Genomic DNA, 18,979 nt, shown 5'->3' on the forward strand with positions numbered 1-18,979 from the left:
AATGCAGTAAATGAAGCAGGCAAAAAGGAATACAGACGACTCAAAAATGAGATCGACAGGAAGTGCCAAATGGCTAAGCAGGGATGGCTAGAGGACAAATGTAAGGATGTAGAAGCTTATCTCACTAGGGGTAAGATAGATACTGCCCACAAGAAAATTAAAGAGGCCTTTGGAGAGAAGAGAACCACTTGTATGAATATTGAGAGCTCAGATGGAAACCCAGTTCTAAGCAAAGAAGGGAAAGCAGAAAGGTGGAAGGAGTATATAGAGGGTCTATACAAGGGCGATGTACTTGAGGACAATATTATGGAAATGGAAGAGGATGTAGATGAAGATGAAATGGGAGATAAGATACTGCATGAAGAGTTTGACACAGCAGTGAAAGACCTGAGTCGAAACAAGGCCCCCGGAGTAGACAACATTCCATTGGAACTACTGACGGCCTTGGAAGAGCCAGTCCTGACAAAACTCTACCATCTGGTGAGCAAGTTGTATGAGACAGGCGAAATACCCTCAAACTTCAAGAAGAATGTAATAGTTCCAATCCCAAAGAAAGGATGCATTGACAGATGTGAAAATTACCGAACCATTAGTTTAATAAGTCACCGCTGCAGAATACTAACGCGAATTCTTTAGAGACGAATGGAAAAACTAGTAGAAGCCGACCTCGGGGAAGATCAGTTTGGATTCCGTAGAAATGTTGGAACACGGGAGGCAATACTGACCCTACGACTTATCTTAGAAGCTAGATTATGGAAGGACAAACCTACACTTCTAGCATTTGTAGACTTAGAGAAAGCTTTTGACAATGCTGACTGGAATACTCTCTTTCAAATTTTGAAGGTGGCAGGGGTAAAATAGGGAGCGAGAGGCTATTTACAATATGTACAGAAACCAGATGGTAGTTATAAGAGTCGAAGGGCATGAAAGGGCAGCAGTGGTTGGGAAAGGAGTGAGGCAGGGTTATAGCCTCTCCCCGATGTTATTCAATCTGTATATTGAGCAAGCAGTAAAGGAAACAAAAGAAAAGTTCGGAGTAGGTATTAAAATCCATGGAGAAGAAATAAAAACTTTAAGGTTCGCTGATAACGTTGTAGTTCTGTCAGAGACAGCAAAGGACTTGGAAGAGCAGTTGAACGGAATGGACAGTGTCTTAAAAGGAGGATATAAGATTAACATCAACAAAACCAAAACAAGGATAATGGAATGTAGTCGAATTAAGTCGGTTGATGCTGAGGGAATTAGATTAGGAAATGAGACACTTAAAGCATTAAAGGGGTTTAGATGTTTGGGGAGCAAAATAACTGATGATGGTCGAAGTAGAAAGGATATAAAATGTAGACTGGCAATGGGAAGGAAAGTGTTTCTGAAGAAGAGAAATTCGTTAACATTGAGTATAGATTTAAGTGTAAGGAAGTCATTTCTGAAAGTATTTGTATGGAGTGTAGCCATGTATGGAAGTGAAACATGGACGATAAATAGTTTGGACAAGAAGAGAATAGAAGCTTTCGAAATGTGGTGCTACAGAAGAATGCTGAAGATTAGATGGGTAGATCACATAGCGAATGAGGAGGTACTGAATAGAATTGGGGAGAAGAGGAGTTTGTGGCACAACTTGACTAGAAGCAGGGATCGGTTGGTAGGACATGTTCTGAGGCATCAAGGGATCACAATTTTAGTATTGGAGGGCAGTGTGGAGGGTAAAAATCGAAGAGGGAGACCAAGAGATGAATACACTAAGCAGATTCAGAGGGATGTAGATTGCAGTAGGTACTGGGAGATGAAGAAGCTTGCACAGGATAGAGTAGCATGGGGAACTGCATCAAACCAGTCTCAGGACTGAAGACCACAACAACAACAAAAACAACAACAACAATGGCAGACGAATCTACAAATGTGTTCCAACTGTCTTTAGTAGTTCGATAAGTTGCACCGTCTCCATCGTTTGAAGTGAAGGAAAGGTTTTGTCTCGTTGAGGTGAAAAGCACTTGCAGTGTTACGTGGCTTTATGCTTAATTACAGACTTACTATTTTATCAGTTGCTTTGTTTTCACCACCTAACGCCAGCTGTTTACGTCCTTCTTCGTTGCTGAACGATGTATCACTTCCTATATCTTTACTACTTTTTATCTACATAAATGATGAACTACTGGTTTTGCCGTTAAACAACTTTTTAATAACTGTGAAAGTGTTACAGGCATTTGATCCTAAATAATTTGTCACCTGCCTGTACGTTTTACATGAACCTTTCAAAACTCGATCGATCTGTTTACTAAGAGAAAGCAGAATATCTCTTCCGTTGACGTTGTCCAACAACGACCTAGGAAGCTCGACGCCCCCGCGGCCCAGGCTGTTCCATGGTTCGCGGTAGTTTGCAGCTTTCATTTTATTCCTTGCCCACTTGCCACTACGTCGAACTTTCGTGGTGATCGTTGGGCAACGTCTTCCACGTTATATGCAAATAAATAAACTTTCTTCCCACAGTATTTCTGAAAACCCAAAAACAAACTTAAAGAACACAATAATAATAATTGTGACATGTGGAAAAATCGGGTCTACTGCCGGATATTTGTGTCACTCTGGCACAATATTTCGGCCAGGTAACGCGTTGCCTTCTCCAGGTGCTACCTGAGACTGCCGTGTTGGAGGATCTTGTCCAGTATTTATGTCCAGAGGGCGCTGGGTGCTCTCTTTGCTGTCCGCGCCCGCCTGGCGCTGCTTGTAATGTGTTGTTCTCTTCCCTGGTGCTCCCACGGACGTCCGCGCTTGCTCGTCCACCATCTGTGGTCGTGGTTGTTGTCTGGGGCCGGATCCGCATGTGGCGTTCCGTTCGTTGTCCGCTTGGCGCTGCTCCCAAGGTGTTGGCACTTCCCTGGTGCTCCGACGGACGACCCCACCCGCCTAGTCCACCATCTGCAGTTGTGGCAGCTGTCTGAGGCCCGTCTTGCGTCGGGGTCTCTGTTCGCGGTCCGCGCCCGCCTGGCAGTGCTTGTAAGGTGTTGTTCCTTCCCTGGTGCTCCCTCAGACGTCCGCGCCCGACTTGGTCTCGATCTGTGGCAGCTCTCTGAGGCCTGTCCTTTGTTGGGCGCTCCATTCGCGGTCCGCGCCCGGCTGGCGCTGATCCTGCGGTGTTGGCACTTCCCTGGTGCTCCGACGGTCGTCCATGCTCGGCTCGTCCATCATCAGCTGTCGTGGCGGCTGTCAATTGCCCGTCCTGCGTCGGGAGTTGCGTTCGCGGTCCGTACCTGCCTGGCGCTACTCCTGCAATGTTACTACTTCTTGAGGAGTTTGTTGGTTCATTTCGTTGAGCCCTAATAAGCTCCAGAGCCGGACTCCACGCCGAGTTGAGCTGGTAACCGCTGTCTCGGTTTATTAGATTGTCAGTGACCTTAATCTCAATGGCCTTTATGACACTTTCCCAAAATCTTGGCGTCTGTGTCACAGTTTTGGTGTTGTTGTAGTCCATTGAGTGGCCGAGCGCCAGACAGTGCTCCGCTATGGCAGATTTTGTTGCCTGTCCGAGTCTGGTGTGCCCCTGGTGTTCTTTGCACCTGACGTCCACCGTCCTGGTTGTCTGGCCAGTGTACGACTTTCCCCACTGGCACGGGATGTTCCACATGTCAAGATCTCGCCGGGAAAGCCTGAAGAGTTACAATAATAACTGTTCTTACAATTATTCGTATAAGTCTTGGTCGATTTAATGAGGGGTGGGACAGGCATAAGCCTTGTGACACCACACACTTCTGCCGAATCCATATTTTCAGCAACTGATACTGAACTAAAGAAAAGAAAACTTTCTTACGACAGATTATTATCTTGTTCTTTCGACGGAGCTGCTAATTTTAGTGGTTCTATCTCAGGAGTCCGCGTTCAGTTGTCAGAGAGGAAGGGCCATAAGCTGCTATACATTCACTGTAGAGCACATGTTTTGTCAATTGCTGCCACCAACCCTAGGAATAAACACCCCATTATAAAATGCACATTACATGTTGTTAAAGACATTTACAAACTTTTTCATGGTTCTTCCAAACGAGAAAATGTTTTGTATGAAAATCAGTGTGCTTTACAGCAACCTGTTTTAAAAATACCCGAAGCTGTTGACATCTGATGGTTAAGTACCTATCGCAGAGTTCACGCTATTTTCCTAACCTTCAAGTCCATTATAATGGCATGTGAACATATACACAAGGACGGCGCGGATTTAAGGAGTTTAGCTAGAAGAATCTAGTTAGAAACGATGAATTCCAATTTCATGGTAGGTTTAGTGACTTTAGACAATACGTTAAATGCAGTCTCAAACTTATGTAAAGTTTTACAGAGACATCACTTAAAATTTCGCAAATCCCTCTACTTGTTCCTGTAACTCTGGAACATTTAAGACACATAGACTACCTTTGTGACTGCGATGGACATAGTGCAGGAAATGAAACTCTTAATAAAATTAAAAAACTGCAGGAGGATGCAACAGAAGTTAAAGGTGTGCTATTCACGAACGTAGAGGAGCAGATTCAAGCTATGAAAAACGCAAGGAAATTTGTTAAAAGTATGATTGATGAAATTAAGCAACGGTTTGGTGAGAAGGCAATAAAAGTGATAGAACTAAGTGCATATTTTGAAAGTTTAAAATTTTTTTTAGAGTGTAGTGATAATGATTGTAAAGAACTGCTTGATTTTAGCCGGCTGGGGTGGCCGCTAAAGTCTGGAACTGCGTGACCGCTGCGTACACAGGTTCGAATCCTGCCTTGGGCATCGATGTGTGTGATGTCCTTACGTTAGTTAGGTTTGAGTAGTTCCAAGTTCCAGGGGACTGATGACCTCAGAAGCTAAGTCCCATAGTGCTCAGAGCCATTTGAACCATTTTTTTTTTTTTGGTGCTTGATTTTGGCACTTCCTTTAGGTATGTTGTTAGGAATAAATGAGACAATGCGTCTTCTGATGTTGCTTCTTTCATTCTGAGAGCCGACATCGGCTACGAAGCACTACGGACACTAGCTGAATGTTTACTGTGCGTTCCCGTTTCGACGTGCAGTGTGGAAAGGTCATTTAGTATAATGAACAGGGTGATGACAAAATTAAGGAATAGGATGGGTCAGGAAACGCTCCAAGCTTGTGTGCAGATTTCAACTGGAGGGGACGACGAGCCAACAGAAAGTCACGCAGTCACTTGAATACTTTGTCCTCCCCCCCCCCCCCCTCCTCAGTCAAGCTATGTATCCACCCGGGGGAAAGTGGCTGTATGGCTGTATTCATCACTGCAAAAGATATTGCTAATCCTCCCATCTTCAGACCTTTATCACTGAAAGCTTACAGTTAACTTGGTCTTTGCTGATCAATACTTAAGAAATTAACATTGTTATGGGCGAAAATCCAACAGTCGAATCAATCTCCAATCGCAGTCCAAAACAAAACAGCAAACAAGCCAGCTTCCTCCGCATTCTTATTATAAAAGTGTAACAATCAGCTTTATCGTTCCCAGAACCAATCGCGGTCCTCTGGTTTGGAACCGAGTGGAAGGCTTAAACCAGAGGTTCAGACGATTCTGCGGAGAGCTGGGGTGCAAATTGGCTGAAAGTTGGCTGAAACCACATGTAAACAGTAATGAAATCCTAAACTCAGATTGGAATGTATACCGCAGAGACAGGCTGGACACTGAAGGGGGAGGCGTGTTTATAGCGATAAGAAGTGCAATAGTATCGAAGGAAATTGACGGAGATTCGAATTGTGAAATGATTTGGGTGAAGGTCACGGTTAAAGCAGGCTCAGACATGGTAACTGGATGTCTCTATAGGCCCCCGGGCTCAGCAGCTGTTGTGGCTCAGCACCTGAAGAATAATTTGGAAAATATTTCGAGTAGATTTCCCCACCATGTTATGGTTCTGGGTGGAGATTTTAATTTGCCGGATATAGACTGGGAGACTCAACCGTTCATAACGGGTGGCAGGGACAAAGAATCAAGTGAAATATTTTTAAGTGCTTTATCTGAAAACTACCTTGAGCAGTTAAACAGAGAACCGATTCGTGGCGATAACATAGTAGACCTTCTGGTGACAAACAGACCCGAACTATTTGAATCAGTTAATGCAGAACAGGGAATCAGCGATCATAAAGCGGTTACTGCATCGATGATTTCAGCCGTAAATAGAAATATTAAAAAGGGTAGGAAGATTTTTCTGTTTAGCAAAAGTGACAAAAAGCAGATTACAGAGTACCTGACGGCTCAACACAAAAGTTTTGTCTCTAGTACAGATAGTGTTGAGGATCAGTGGACAAAGTTCAAAACCATCGTACAATATGCGTTACATGAGTATGTGCCAAGCAAGATCGTAAGAGATGGGAAAGAGCCACCGTGGTACAACAACCGAGTTAGAAAACTGCTGCGGAAACAAAGGGAACTTCACAGCAAACATAAACATAGCCAAAGCCTTGCAGACAAACAAAAATTACGCGAAGCGAAATGTAGTGTGAGGAGGGCTATGCGAGAGGCTTTCAATGAATTCAAAAGTAAAGTTCTATGTACTGACTTGGCAGAAAATCCTAAGAAATTTTGGTCCTATGTCAAAGCGATAGGTGGATCAAAACAAAATGTCCAGACACTCTGTGACCAAAATGGTACTGAAACAGAGGATGACAGACTAAAGGGCGAAATACTAAATGTCTTCTTCCAAAGCTGTTTCACAGAAGAAGACTGCACTGTGCTTCCTTCTCTAGATTGTCGCACAGTTGCCAAAATGGTAGATATCGAAATAGACGACAGAGGGATAGAGAAACAATTAAAATCGCTCAAAAGAGGAAAGGCCGCTGGTCCTGATGGGATACCAGTTCGATTTTACACAGAGTACGCGAAGGAACTTGCCCCCTTCTTGCAGCGGTGTACTGTAGGTCTTTAGAAGAGCGAAGCGTTCCAAAGGATTGGAAAAGGGCACAGGTCATCCCCGTTTTCAAGAAGGGACATCGAACAGATGTGCAGAACTATAGACCTATATCTCTAACGTCGATCAGTTGTAGAATTTTGGAACACGTATTATGTTCGAGTATAATGTCTTTTCTGGAGACTAGAAATCTACTCTATAGGAATCAACATAGGTTTCGCAAAAGACGGTCGTGTGAAACCCAGCTCGCCTATTCGTCCACGAGACTCAGAGGGCCTTAGACACGGGTTCACAGGTAGATGCCGTGTTTCTTGACTTCCGCAAGGCGTTCGATACAGTTCCCCACAGTCGTTTAATGAACAAAGTAAGAGCATACGGACTATCAGATCAATTGTGTGATTGGATTGAGGAGTTCCTAGATAACAGAACGCAGCATGTTATTCTCAATGGAGAGAAGTCTTCCGAAGTAAGAGTGATTTCAGGTGTGCCGCAGGGGAGTGTCATAGGACCGTTGCTATTCACAATATACATAAATGACTTGGTGGATGACATCGGAAGTTCACTGAGGCTTTTTGCAGATAATGCTGTGGTGTATCGAGAGGTTGCAAAATGGAAAATTGTACTGAAATGCAGGAGGATCTGCAGCGAATTGACGCATGGTGCAGGGAATGGCAATTGAATCTCAATGTAGACAAGTGTAATGCGATGCGAATACATAGAAAGATAGACCCCTTATCATTTAGCTACAAAATAGCAGGTCAACAACTGGAAGCAGTTAATTCCATAAATTATCTGGGAGTACGCATTAAGAGTGATTTAAAATGGAATGATCATATAAAGTTGATCGTCGGTAAAGCAGATGCCAGACTGAGATTCATTGGAAGAACCCTAAGGAAATGCAATCCGACAACAAAGGAAGTAGGTTACAGTACGCTTGTTCGTCCACTGCTTGAATACTACTCAGCAGTGTGGAATCCGCACCAGTTAGGGTTGATAGAAGAGATAGAGAAGATCCAACGGAGAGCAGCGCGCTTCGTTACAGGATCATTTAGTAAACGCGAAAGCGTTACGGAGATGATAGATAAACTCCAGTGGAAGACTCTGCAGGAGAGAAGCTCAGTAGCTCCGTACAGGCTTTTGTTAAAGTTTCGAGAACATACCTTCACCGAAGAGTCAAGCAGTATATTGCTCCCTCCTACATATATCTCGCGAAGAGACCATAAGGATAAAATCAGAGAGATTAGAGCCCACACAGAAGCATACCGACAATCCTTTTTTCCACATACAATACGAGACTGGAATAGAAGGGAGAACCGATACAGGTACTCAGGGTACCCTCCGCCACACACCGTCAGGTGGCTTGCGGAGTATGGATGTAGATGTAGATTACAAACTGTTGGATGGCTAATTTGTTGTTGTCCTCGGTTTCCCACAGCTCTCATTGCTACTCTATCCTGTGCAAGCTTCTCCATCTCCGAGTAACTACTGCAAACTACATCCTTCTGAATCTGCTTAGTGTATTCATCCCTTGGCCTCCCTCTGCAATTTTTAACCTCCACACTGCTCTCCAATACTAAATTGGCGATCCCTTGATGCCTCATAACGTGCCCTACCAACCGATCCCTTCTTCTAGTCAAGTTGTGCCACAAAATCCTCTTCTCCCCAATTCTGTTCTGCACCTCCTCATTAGTTATGTGCTCTACCCATCTAATCTTCAGCATTCTTCTGTAGCACCACATTTCGGAAGCTTCTATTCTCTTCTTGTCCAAACTATTTATCGTACATGTTCACTTCCATACATGGCTGCTCTCCATACAAATACTTTCACAAAAAGACTTCCCGACACTTAAATCTATATTCGATGCTAACAAATTTCTTTTCTTCAGAAGCGCTTTTCCTGCCACAGGCAGTCTACATTTTACATCCTCTCTACTTCGACCATCATCAGTTATTTTGCTCCCCAAATAGCAAAACTCATTTACTACTTTAAGTGTCTCATTTCCTAATCTAATTCACTCAGCATCACCTGATTTAATTCTATTACCCTCATTTTGCTTTTGTTGATGTTCATCTTACATCCTTTTGTGACACTGTCCATTCCGTTCAACTGCTCTTCCAGGTGCTTTGCCATCACGGACAGAATTACAATGTCATTGGCTAACCTCTTAAGTTTTTAATTCTTCGTGTAGATTTTAATTCCTACTCCACATTTTTCTTTTTTTTCCTTTACTGCTTGCTCAACATACAGATTGAATAACATCAGGGATAAGCTATAATCCTGTCTCACTCCATTCCAAACCACTGCTTCCCCTTCATGACTTCGACTCTTATAACTGCCATCTGGTTGCTGTACAAATTGTATATAGTCTTCGCTCTCTGCATTTGACCCTAGTCACCTTCAGAATTTGAAAGAGAGTATTCCAGTTAACATTGGCAAAAGCTTTCTCTAAGTCACAAATGCTAGAAACGTAGGTTTGTCTGTCCTTAATGTATCTTCTAATATAAGTGATAGGGTCAGTATGGCCTCGTGTGTTCCAACGTTTCTCTGGAATCCAAACTGATCTTCCCTGAGGTTGGCTTCCACTACTTTCTCCATTCGACTGTAAAGAATTAGGCCTAGCATTAGTATTTGACAGCCGTGACTTATTAAACTGATAGTTCAGTAATTTTCACACCTGTCAACACCTGCTTTCTTTGGGATTGGAATTATCATATTCTTCTTGAATTCTGAAGGTATTTCACCTGTCTCATACATCTTGCTCACCAGATGGAGTTTTGTCATGACTGGCTCTTCCAAGGCTATCAGTAGCTCTAAAGGAATGTCTACTCCTGGGGCCTTGTTTTGACTTAGGTCTTTCAGTGCTCTGTCAAATTCTGCACACAGTATCATATCTCTCATTTTATCTTCATCTACGTCCTCTATTATTTCCATGATATCCAAGTACATCGCCCTTGTATAGACCCTCTATATATTCTTTCCACTCTTCTGCTCTGCCTTCTTTGCCTTTTTAATGTACAATTAATTTTTCACATCACAATAGTTTTATATTGTTAATAACATAGTGTATTGCTTGATTTGCCACTTTTAACTGAAAAATCATATTTTTGTTACAAAAAATAGTAATAAAATTCAAATTTAGTACACTTGTTTTGATTTTTTGGAATGGTAGTTTTTCCCACTGATATCAGTCTTTGACCTGCACTCATATAAACTTAGTACCAGTAATTTAACATTCATAAACGATTTTAGGTTTTGCAAAAGAGCCAAACTTAATATAAAATTTGAGGATTTGCATAAGTAAACGATGAAATGTCCCATATTTATGATGGTATTTTTATCTGACAGTATTAACATTGCTGCTTACGAAATCTAATTACAAAAAGAAGCAAAATTCTCTAATACATAAACCAAAAGTGTCAACTATCTACTCAAATCAATCCCGAAATGACAAGCTACAAATCGAAAAAAGTAGATATACATTGGCTGCAAGACTAATTTGGGGTATCAATCTGCATTAACACATGGCCGAGACAGTTACATTCCAGCGTACATTTCTGAAAGGAAGATGATAGACGTATTATAGCAGAAAGTGTGGCATCAAACAATGCAACATTAATGAGATTCCAACAAACGGGGAAGAGTACGTGGTTTAATGTTAACATCAGGTTTATTCTTATCATACATACAAAGCATCTGCTTCAAAAGTGAGTTAAATTGTCAAACTTCGTTGGTACGAGTATGGGTTTGTTTGGCAAATCTGTGGCTAGCAAGAGCGAATTTGACAAACAAGTTGTCGTTTACGAGGGCCTTGAGAGCACTCGGAACTCTTCTAATCTTCAGAGGAGATTTTTTCGATTTCTTTAGGGAATTGCGTCATGCTGCTAGGAAACTTATGCCTAGTCTTATCATCCATCACATACAGATTTTTCTGGAAATGATGCGCCACATATATGGCTTTCGAAAAACTTCAACTCATTAATAATACAGGAAGAATCTGTAATTGATTAATCTACAGATCAGGTAACAAAAGAAACAGTTTGTATTTTAAAACATAAAATAAAATGATAATAGCACAAGAAAGCCGAATACAGCATGAAATGTACTTACAAGTCAGAAACTTCTTGTGACAACTTTCCCTTTGTGAGTGGCTGGTGAAACTTCTTGCGGGAATGTCCAGCACAAATCAGCCAAAAGATTTGGTGATCATTTTACTGTACATCATCTTTCCATGACAGCGATATCTTGGTGAAATCCCTTACCATGTTCGTCACTAATATTTCCAAGATCAGATGGGAAGAAATCCATATGGGAATGAAGGAAATGTAATTTTGGAGACATTCTGCACTCCATGGCCTTGTAACATTTCAGCATGTGTTCTGTCAGTTCCCTGTTATTCTCAGACATCACATTTCCCACGAAATTGTAGCATACATCTTCAAAAGGAAGCCAAGCTGATTTCTCAGTATCTGTCTGCATCTGATCTGTTCACAACTGTTGAAACATAATGTCTTTCATCAAGTAATGACTCCGAGATCCAATGAAAATTCCTTCATTAATTTTTGCAGTACCAATCACAAGAAATTTAAATAGTTAATATTGGAAATCCTGGCCTCCTTTGTCCACTGCTTTCACCAAATTCTTCATAAAGTGTCATTTCAGATGGAGTGCAGGTAATAGCACACTGTCTTTGTCAAAGAGGGGTTCATGCGACACATTTTTTTCTCCAGCATTGAAAATTTCTCTTGCAACGGTCACTCTTTGGCTACATAATGGTCTTTCCTTGTCCTGCTATCTCAGTGTTAAAAGAGGCAACAGTATTTTATGTAACCAGTCTGCATTTCCAGAAAAAGTTCCAGAACTCTGAGATCACACCAGATTTTTCATTTGTGACTCAAATACCAGTACACTTCAGGATTAGACTCATGTTCTCATAGGTTTCCTTTAACTGAATGGAATGGGCAACTGGTATCATAGGTTTCCTGTTTCCATTATGTAAGAGAACATTATCGTGGTCAAGATAGACATGAAGCCCACACCTGCCACAGTAGCGCAAGTTGATATGCCAACTAGCTCCACAGATGACAAAAAGATTGAAGAAATGTATGATGTGGTAAAAGAAATTATTCAGATAGTGAAGGGAGATGAAAATTTGATAGTCGTGGGGTACTGGAATTCGGTAGTAGAGAAAGGAAGAGAAAGAAATGTAGTAGATGAATATGGAATGTGAGTAAGGAATAAAGAGGAAGATTCTCTTCAGTGTTATCAATACGTGCACCTCCAGATTGAAGATAGCCATATAATGCCTGAAATGGAGTAACCCAGGAAAAATTCCTAATTCCCATAGAGGGATATAGAACTTCTTAAATGCAATTCTGAATCATCTACAAAAAATACCATTCTTTGTAGAGACTGCTCATTATTCTTGCATTGTCATCAATCAAAATGCCATTGTATGTGGACAGAAGATGACTATAAACATGCAAAGATTACCAGAGCCATGCATCATCTACAGAGGGTTCCACAAAACCAATGGACACCCTCATGGTATCACACCCATGGCAGTGTGACTTAGGCGGGAGCAGCTGTTCAAACTGCCAGTTACTGTGGCTTGCAGCTTCCATTCATTAAGTGTGTTGATATCACTCTTTGAAGTCTTCAACATTGCTTTCACTTTTGGACTGACCTTTGATTTTAAATGTGTGCTGAACTTGGTTTACTGATTGCATGGTAGCCAGGCTTGATGCTTGCATCAGGTTCTTGGTGGTTTTCCCTTGATACAGTCTTGTATTCTACCTTTGGCGAACTGTAGTGCAACAGAATAAATGGTAGACATGGCTGTATCACCTCTTGCACTATTCTTTGTACTGGCTTCTGAGCTAGAATACTGAGAATGAGATGAACAGTACCTACAGAATAAAATGTTTATCATACACAGAAACCCACATATATTCGTGACAACAGATATGACAAAACTGGCAGAGGAGTCCTCTGAGAAACATAGACACTGGATTGTTTTGATGGATGTGGGTAAAGCAATGGGAAACAGGAGCTTTAGAAAAGCTTAGCAAAAAGCCTTAATATGGGGTATGTTGAAATGAACAAGAGTTTAGATTACCATTTAAAGACAATATATGTATCAGTTATATCCAGTCACCTGAAAAAATAACTTAAGTGGTTTACTGTGTTCTGTGATATGATGTGTTGCTAGAGATTGTTTCATGAAGGAGTGAAATTTTTGGTATTTTGTGTCTTCTACATAAATATTACAAGTGGCTACCTACTCAGTCATTTAACTGTCTATTTCCTACTGAACATTAATTTAGCTATAGCATGGCATGTATTGCCAAAATAAATTTAATCTGCTTCTAGACATATTTCCACTGATTGTCAGACATTTAATTTTTCCACAGGTAGACAAAGATTTTTATGACTATAAAAACAAAATGCTCTTAGGAGAAAACTCTGACATGCATTATTCACGTATAAAGAGAGTAGTAGAGGATGACCTTACAAAACATCTTGCAACATCTTTTGTACGTCCATCTTTAACTAACCAACTTCTGTAACCTCAGGTCCTAATCCACATTTTTGCAATGGTGCCAGAGTCTGAGGCAATCAGAATCCTTATTGCTAAAGAAATGTTCATTGAGCTGACAGCAGGGGAGTAGAGGAATTGATGTAAAGTTCTTAATTACCCCACACTTTCAATGTCTAGTGATGAATTCAAAAATCTGTATTCAGTCATATTTATAGTGAGTAGTAATCCATCTTTTCCTAATATTGCTAAAACTCACTAAAGAGTTTCATAGTATGAAGAGTTTCACCTTTCATTTGTAACAACATAAACTATCATCACAGTTGTCAACACTATGCAAATCACACCTGACACTCCACAACAGTTTGGAGGATGGCAGTCGCACACAACCTACACCAGGACTGGTATTCAGGATTCCTGCATCCATCCCCAAAGTCAGTTTTCCTGTATATGTGGAACAATTGAAATATAACTAAGAATTTGGAATAAATGTAATTATTTACCTGTTTTCATAGTTCACGGAAACATTTTGTATATATTCATGAGCACAAAACTCCCTGAACTTTTTATTTCATTCTCTTTACTAAGAAAGTTTGCATTATGACAGACTGCTGGTTCCCAACTCTTGAAAAAATTGAGATATGGAGCACTTCTTTTTCCATAAAGACATCCTTTCAATGAACATTGAGAACATAAATACTCGTCATAGAAAGTGTGTTCAGTGTGAATTTGCCAATTGGGACAAATCCTTCAAGTCATAGCTGTTCCCTCTTTTAGAAACAGGAATTGCTTCAGTCTCTATTTACTCAAAAATATAATAAATAAATAAATATGACATTATTACTGCCAATAATAATGTTGCAGTTGTATGATAATAAATTACGTTTGAAATGGTTGTCACAAATATAACACGAATATTGTAGATATGCTTTCTTTTTTAATTTGCTGTCTCTTTATTAAGATACAAACTGATAAAGCATACATATTATGAGAAATGAGCAGAGTATTTCTACTACACAGTCCCATGTATACACAGCTTTTCAATGATTATGTGCAAAAATCAACATAACTGCCTTTAAAGTACTTCTGTAAACAAAATCCATGCAAACAGATAACATTAAATGAATGGATAATTGTTCTTGTCATAAATCACAGTAAGCTAGATAATAATAGTCGGTAACACAGTCAGCTACAGTACGTAAATGACACCAGTAGAAATTTTGATTTATGATTACATATAAGAATAAAAAAGGAAGCAACAGAAACATCTAGTGGTAAAACAACGTAAATGTTACCCCACCATTCTCGTCCCATGTACGATGACTAGCACATGAAAAACAATGCTGCTACATATTGGCTGCCACTTTCCTACAGGACGGACTTTACCTCTGAAACTCACTATTTTATACAATTGGGTAAGCTGGCAGCTACAAAAGCATATCAGTAGTAGTAATCCTATAAACAAAATATCAACCTACATTCACACCAGAAACCACTAAGAGGACCCAGGTACTATAATATGGACAGGATGTCAGTTGTGGTCCATGAAGCTATCACTTTCCTAATTATGTCGTTGAGACATACTATTTAAACTACGCACTGGACATGCATTGATAGTAAACAACATATGAAGAATTTGAGTAATGTGCTGACATGGTGAGCATATAAACTGTGGAACAGTCTCCCTGTGAAAACTTCATTGTTGAGGACAAAAAAAATTGTCATATCACTTATTTTTGAAGAGGAATGACTCTCAGTTTGTATGTGGGAATATTTGTCAAATGGAACAGTTGAACTGTTTACACATTATTGTAGGTAAAGGATATGGTATGGGTAAGCATCACCATCACTGGGAAATCATTTATGAAAACTGCATGGCAGTCTATGTCTCAGACACAAGAGGTGAGTGTCAATTATAAAGGTATGGGATACCAGCTGGCACTCTGCAGTAGAGCTGCACAGAGTGAACTTGAATCTGGAGTTTGACAGATTTTAAAAGTAACTGTTTAATGAACCCAGTAGTATGTGACACTCTACAACCCAGTTAGCAAATCTGCAGCGGAGAAAAGATTCCACTTGGCACGACAATATTTAACTACATGGGAAAGAATTTCTTTCTTTGATGTGTTGCCTTTCCTGTTTCACTGAAGAGAGGGTTAGGTTATATCAGATAAGAAACAGAGGTAAACAACAACTTGTAACGATGTCAGAAGAATGGGAGGAGAAAACATTAGGATAATGGTCCATGAACACTTTTCCTGGTCCAGTTCTCCATGTGAATGAAAATTTTCACTCACCTCTTTATAAAGATTTCCTTGTGAATCATGAACATCCAAACACCCTAGTACATTGATTCACAAAGAACAAATGTAGATTATACCTTTTGTCAAGGGTCCCCTATAAGCAGTTACTGCAACAATCTACCAGCATATTTCAATGTCACTGTCACCATAATTACAGTGAGTACTGAACACAGCTGTCATGTTTAATAATATATGGCAGATGCAATAATTTGACTTAACAAAGTATAATGGTCATTGAGCTTTCTTATCAAAATCAAAGAAATAATTAAGCTCAAAAAAGCCACTTAAAGCTTCATAACACTACAGCCTATTTGAAACAATGTATTATTTTTGTACTTTAAGTATAAAATAATAGTAAAAATGTTCCACCAATATTCTCTGACAGTCTCTTATCAGACGCAGTCCCCCTAGCCACTTCACCAAGTGCGCTGACATGGACAATTCACTGTGTATATTGTGCTGAAACATAATACAGGGCCTTCTCTTTAATATGAATAATTTCGCCACTAACAGTCTTTGCCTTAAAAAAAAAAAAAAGAATAAATAAATTTAAAAAAATCTATTCCTGCACTGTGCAATGACTTGCAGAATATATACTGCACTTAGATATAGATAATGCAAGTGTTAATTTCATTTAATATCGAACAACATAATGTTACATGATTTGTTTCTCATTTTTGATGTTTCATTTCATTTCACACAATAACCTTATGTTTCAGACTAATAATTTACTGCAGAAATGTGAAATGACAGCCCTCTTTTCAACCAAAAGAATGAATTCATATGTTTCACAAATAATTCTTCAATTGAACAATTGTCACAAATTACAAACCCACACTTATACTGTACTATACAGTGCTTTGTAAACTGTGCATATATTCATTTACAATGAAGAATGAATTTTCTGAATTTATCACTATTGATGTTTGAAGAAATTGGCTGATATTTTGAATGCAGGATTTTTTTCACCCATCAAGCAGATAATATAAAATTATGGGCATTATTCTAAACTGAATGTCGCTTTTAACACACTGTTTTGCGTATGTAAATATTTTCACCAAAAAAGCAACAATGAGCATCAGTAAACTTTGCCATTTTCACTTATTAAAACTGTTTACACATTGTCAATCATTGCTTTTCATTTTACATTTACTTTTTCATACATTTAGTTCACAATGTGTGACAGTCTTCGAATATCACAGTTGAGAATTAAATACTTAAGTAATAAATCACACTTTCTGTAGTCATCCTCAACAGAGTATTTCTTAATACAGCCTTACCATCAGAGACCGAATGTAGATCTACATCAAAATCTATACATTAGATCACTTAGAATCCTTAAGAAATGGCAGTATTATTACAAAAATTCACCCAGTACATTACTCACACTTTATCAATATACAAGACAGTTCATTACAATATATTAATATATAAACTATAAAACCCATAATTGAGGATAACTATTACATAAAATATATTTCTGATGCAAAGAATTAATAATCACAAAATGATATTAATGGTAATTACAAATGTATTATACAAATTGAATATGTATGAATGAACACAATTGGTTCTCTGTTTACTGTTCCATATTCTGTTTAATTATAGCCTACAATGAAAATCTCATTTAACAATGGATCACGAATTTCAGAACATTACACACTACTTGCAAAAAGGAAACTCAGTATATTATTGATAGTCAATGAAGAGACCTTGGCACAGAGAACTTTCAATACAAATACAATCTCTCCAAGGATTTGTCAAATTTCTTAGGCATAACATCTCCCACAACTATCCATTTCAGAGCACAATTAACACCAACAAGAGCTATCACTACTTGCAGATGAATATGTGTGTGTCGATTCTCGTGTGATGGAGATAACATCTGCTCGGTGCAATGCTTCAGGAGACACATTGTTTTGTGCATTATTTGGTGGCATCATTGGCTTATGATTTTTTAGTTTATGTGCCAAAGTTAGAAATATGGCTTCAACATTATCACATTCACTTTCATCTCTGGCAGAAGTTTCGAAGAGCTGCAAATATAAAGCAAATATTAAAAACTCTAAAACTTGGGTTGTAAAAGTTATTCACATCAATTTTTCTCAGTTTTACTGACAAAAATACAGCAAGATGGACCATGTCAAATGTTATCTTCGTAACATGCAACTACTAGGAGTATTCCTTTTTCATAAAAATTCTGTTTCCGTATCAAGAAAGACTTATGCTATCTTTTGTGCAACAGATTTGTGCAGTTAACACATTTAATATATATTCGAGGCTCTTCAGAGTTGGCAGCCAAGTTAATGTTGTCATATTTCATGATTATATTTCAATGAGATAGCTTCCCTGTCATCTTCAGATGTGCTGAACACAGACCCCAGTTGCTCACTGCCTAGACTGCAGCAAAACTGGTAAAGGAGAAAGTGCAACGACATGATGTCAGGGACAGAGAGAGAGGGTGGGGGGAGTACACTGAGAACAAGTCCCTGGACCACTATGGTAGCTGTGCACACCCTATAGGAACCCTGAAAAGTGACATCTAAAGGGGTTCTGATGGACCTATGATACTAGCAGCTGGTGAGTGGTGGATTAAAGCATGCTTTCAAAACAAAAATGAGCTTGAGATGTGAAACACAGCAGCAATGTCAAGTTCTTTTGAGTTTGATTTACACCTGATTGTTAAACCAGCTACCAGAACCAAATACAGGTAAATTATCACAATGGGTACAGTGATTATTCTAAAGTTGACAAAACAAAATTGAAGAGATGGTCAGTGTCACGGACAGGAGAAAACCTCTGATCCTAGAGATAAGTGAAAAAAGTGGAAGAAAATGGAAGAAATCTTAGATCAGACTCCACTGGTCTGGAAATGACACAGAGTCTAAGCATGGAATTGGGACATCTACTACTGAAAGACATAGATGCTTGCAATTATGTTCATTTTCTTAGTGAAAGGGTAATCAAAACTGTCCAATAAGTTGAGATATAAAATTGCGGCATATTCCAAGCCAACACATCACAAATAGGACATTCAAAAGAAGAAAATGCCAACCTCCTCATAACCTGGAATTCCATATGGACTGTGAAAATCTAATAAACAGATGATTTTACTGCACAGTGTGGCTCATAATGAACATTATATGAATACATATTGGGCTCTCATGGGCTAGGAAGTAGAAATGCAGAGGGAGACTATCTACTGAACCTGTAAATGGAAAACAACCTGTCACTGGGCAACGCCTTCATCAAGGTATTGGATTCCTGTATG

General features: G+C 39.4%; 1 protein-coding gene across 2 annotated transcripts in view; it reads right to left on the reverse strand.

Moving 5' to 3' along the window:
- Positions 1-14,322: 14,322 nt before the first annotated feature.
- Positions 14,323-18,979, reverse strand: part of LOC126281452 (putative Ras-related protein Rab-33) — a 122,573-nt gene continuing 117,916 nt past the window's right edge. For both annotated transcript variants that reach the window (XM_049980433.1, XM_049980432.1), the window contains exon 4: positions 14,323-17,744. In XM_049980433.1, coding sequence (XP_049836390.1) covers positions 17,520-17,744 — 225 coding nt within the window. In that variant the 3' untranslated portion in view covers positions 14,323-17,519. The remainder of the gene's footprint in view (positions 17,745-18,979) is intronic.

Source organism: Schistocerca gregaria, chromosome 7 (genome assembly GCF_023897955.1).
Source record: "Schistocerca gregaria isolate iqSchGreg1 chromosome 7, iqSchGreg1.2, whole genome shotgun sequence".
NCBI lineage: Eukaryota > Metazoa > Arthropoda > Insecta > Orthoptera > Acrididae > Schistocerca > Schistocerca gregaria.